At 42.9% G+C, this 3,883-nt stretch overlaps 1 protein-coding gene across 1 annotated transcript; it reads left to right on the forward strand.

Annotated features, from left to right (window-relative positions):
• Nucleotides 1–2,754: 2,754 nt before the first annotated feature.
• Nucleotides 2,755–3,618, forward strand: LOC133779292 (uncharacterized). Its single transcript, XM_062219269.1, has 2 exons — nt 2,755–2,947; nt 3,137–3,618. The coding sequence occupies exons 1-2, from the start codon at nt 2,755–2,757 to the stop codon at nt 3,616–3,618; spliced, it is 675 nt and encodes a 224-aa protein (XP_062075253.1).
• Nucleotides 3,619–3,883: the final 265 nt, after the last annotated feature.

Here is a 3,883-nt window from a genome sequence, read left to right on the forward strand (position 1 = left end):
TTGAGAAGCCCAGAACGCCCTTTTAAAGTCAGCGGAGAAGCTCTTCCACGAGCTAATAGAATGCTTTTTGTATTGCTTGAACCATTGCCTAGCTAGTCCGACCAGAGTCGAAGGGAATACTTAGCACCTTAACTCAAGTCCAATGTTATGGGCCATCATTAGGGTATTGAACATCCCCAAGTGGTTGGACGGATCTCCATCTCCATCGAATTTTGATAAATGGGGCATCCTGAAACCCAGCGGGTATGGTGTTGCAGCAATGTTGGGAGCGAAAAGCTCGAGCTCATCCCCTGAGTCATACTCGTCTTTTTCCTTCTCTGATAGGAGTTTTTTCATCAGTTTCTCCATCTGGGCCAACCTCTCGAGGGTTGGGTCCTTGGTTCCCTAGGGCTGTTCAACAGCTCCCATTTGACCGTACGCATTTGACGGGTTATTGTCCCTCCAAGTTTGAGCTTGGTTTGGTTGGGCATTCCCGTTATCGCGCACTTCGGAAGGACTTCCCTCGTGGTGAGTGTCACGTACTCCATGACGAGTTGAATTGGTTCTTTGTGAATTTAGGCGATCTCGCAGATCGGTATGTGGATCAACTTGAGGGTTCTGAGCCGAACTCAGCTTATTCCTCAAATCTGTGCTGGTCCTCTCACTTCGAAGGCCCTTCGTGCAATAGCTTCCGTTAGAAAAACTCAGAGCTTACGGCCAAGGATGAGGATCTGGGATATTCCCGCGTGTTTGCGGGACATGAGCAGGGCTAGCGGGAGGAGGATTTCTCCTGCTGTTTCCGTAGGTAGGAACATATTGAGCTGAACAAGGTGGGGACGGGTGCCTTATCGGTGACGGAGGATGCCTGATTGGTGAGGCGATCCTCATCCCATCAGGCCAGACCAAGTTAGCTTGCGGTCGCTCTGCTCCACCATTTCTGGTTCCCTGTGCTTGGCAATCTGATCGCGGTACAGGGAAATTGGTTGGGACATGTCTTCTTTGCGAGTTCATCCTTGACCATCTGTGTGGGTTGCCATGGGCATTTGACGGTGGCGTCGAACTCGGAGTCGAGGTTCTAACCGACCTGCTGACTCGTTGATGATCTCTGGGAAAGCCACCAAATGGGGTTTCTTGGTAATTATGCGAAACGGGCGTAGAACTTGGAGTTGAGGTTCTAACCAACAGACTGGGCCTAGGCCGACTATCCCGATAGGACTTACGAGTCCCGCCTTGCCTCTTTCCGACGTTAACGTCGGTTGTAAGAGGGGGTAGTCGAGCCAAGACTTCCTCGATTTGCTTGTTTACTTTTTCTAGATGGCTCCTCAACTGCATGTTCTCCAACGCCACTATAGTCAAGTAATCCGGGTTCGGATTCGGCGATAGAGGTGCTGAACTTCCGGTGTCGCCGTGGCCCATCGGTTGCTTTCTCGACCGCTGCTGAATCTCCGGGTTTTGTTCGTCAGAAACAGCGGTATGGTGAGCCTCCTGCCCACCATGTTGATCCATTTTGTTACCATGCCTTGAACGAGTGACTACCATGATGAAATTTTTCCTGAATCTTTTTCAATGGCACTAATGTGCAGCTCTCAATGAAAGCACCAAACTATTGACGCAGTTTTTCACCAACAGTGTATTACGTAATTAGCTGGAATAAACTAGTGCTTAAGGATAAACCGTAGTAAGAATAATGACTCTTAAGGATGCTTAGAATGAAATAATAAGAACACTCACTCCTTTTTACGTGGTTCGTTGGCTAAAATCCCCCTAGTCCACGAGTCAATATTATTACTGTATCTCTCTCTATATTTCAACTGAGTATTTATATTACACAGAAAGAAAAAAAACCCAACCCCTTTTCTATCCAAGTTCTTGGTATTTATAGAAGAACCATCTCAGAATAGGTGCAGGGGTTATCACGTGGACATCCATCCTATATGTGACCTGTCCTCCACAAATGATGAATATTACAATATATGTTAAGGTATGGTCTAATCATTAGGTAAAATTGATCATGGGTCGTTTGGCATAGACAGACATGTGATGTTTGATCACGCACGTTTATGTTGCGTGTCCGAGAATTCAGGGGCAACAGACATGTAATGCCTGACCACGCAAGTTTACAAATAACGTATCCAGGTTTATATAAGACTCCTGGATATGGAAGATTGTCAGGATACCACGACCTGAACATAACGCCAGCTCATGCCCAGGATGCTGTGTTTTATATCCATCTCTAGCTCATACCTTAATGCTTCGTATTCCTCAGCTCGTGTTATTACCTGGGGGGTCGCACTGCCTTCACAAAGGAGATATCAACTTGTGGGTCCCTTAGTACTGTTCTTAGCTAGCCAGTTGTACTCGAGCTGCATAAAAGACCTGGGCTGAATATCAGGGCGTATAGACATATATATAAATTACAATAATATTTAAAAAGAAATTAATAATAGAATGTAATAATAGCCATAAGATCAGTTTGGCAACCTAAAACGGATCATGTACTCTGCAAGGAAGGTAATCTAGTTAAGATAGTTGATGATCAAGGTTTTCAAGAAGCTAAAGGCAAGAAAGTGATGATTCCTAGTCCTTCTAAGGTGCAAACCAGCAATTATTTTGATGTGCTAGATATGGTTTCTACTTCTGAAGTCCAGGTTGAAGAAGTTTTATGTGAAATGCAGTCCATTATTGATGGAGGGGGAGAACCTCCACCAATAAATGGATAGGATGTTATTTTGGAATGTTAGGGGCATCAACAAACTCATAAAGCAAAATGAAGTCATGAGAATGATTTCTCATAAGAGAATTGGGTTTGTTGGGCTCCTAGAAACAAAGGTTAAGGCTGCTAAAATGGGAGCCTTATACCTGAATATGTTTCAAGGATGGTGCTTTACTTCTAATCTTGCTCATCATCCTAATGGGCGGATTATTATAGCTTGGAATCTGAATAACTATGAGGTTGACATAAAAGGAGGTACTAGTCAATTTATACACTGCTAGATTAGGCCGAAAAGAGGAATTCAGTTTGCTATTACAGTTGTTTATTCTCTGAATGATAACAATGGTAGACAACAGCTTTGGAATGACCTAGGACTCATTTCTCATTGCACTAAGCTTCTGTGGATCGTTTGTGGTGATTTAAACTCTATTTTGTCTATTGAAGAGAGACTGGATTATTGTGGCAATGGCACTGAAATGGTGCCATTTCATAATTTTGTTTGTGACTGTGGCCTTGAAGATGTAAAGTATATTGGTTCATACTTTACTTGGAATAATAGACAAGAGGGAAAAGATCGGGTTTTTGCTAAGTTGAATTGGGTTTTGGCAAATAATGACTGGTTGGACAAGTTTCCCACGTCAGAAATTACTTTCCTTCCTGAGGGAGATTTTGATCATTCACCAGCCCTTCTTTCAATTTATCTGAACCTTCATGATAAAAAGAAGCCTTTCAGGTACTTCAATTATTGGAGTTCTTTGAGGGATTTTACCAGTATTGTTAAAACTGGATGGCAGGAGACTGTTGAAGGCTCAGCAATGTATAGACTTGTCAACAAACTCAGGCATCTAAAGCATGGACTCAAGGGCTTAAATCAGCAAGGTAAAGGTGATATTGGCATTCAGGATACTGAAGCTTTAAAGCTTTAATTGCTATTCAAATGGCTTTGAGGGATCAACCTTGTAATGGAGATCTAATAGCTCAGGAAATTCAAGCTAGGAAACACTATGTCGAGACTCACAGGAATTATCTGAATTTTTTGAGACAAAAAGCTAAGATAACCTGGCTCACTTATGGAGATGATAACACCAAGATTTTTCATGCCAGCATTAAACAGAGGAGACTGCAAAATACCATTTATTCAATCAAAAACATTAATGGAACTTGGGTTTCTGAGCAGAATGATGTTATTGG

This window comes from Humulus lupulus, chromosome 5 (assembly GCF_963169125.1).
Source record: "Humulus lupulus chromosome 5, drHumLupu1.1, whole genome shotgun sequence".
Taxonomy (NCBI): domain Eukaryota; kingdom Viridiplantae; phylum Streptophyta; class Magnoliopsida; order Rosales; family Cannabaceae; genus Humulus; species Humulus lupulus.

Bases quoted from the DNA above. Each gene is read 5' to 3' on its own strand.
- LOC133779292 (XM_062219269.1), top strand. From the start codon at position 2,755: ATGAGAATGATTTCTCATAAGAGAATTGGGTTTGTTGGGCTCCTAGAA. The intron at 2,948-3,136 runs GTACTAGTCAAT...TGTCTATTGAAG, and splicing joins TGAGGTTGACATAAAAGGAG to AGAGACTGGATTATTGTGGC.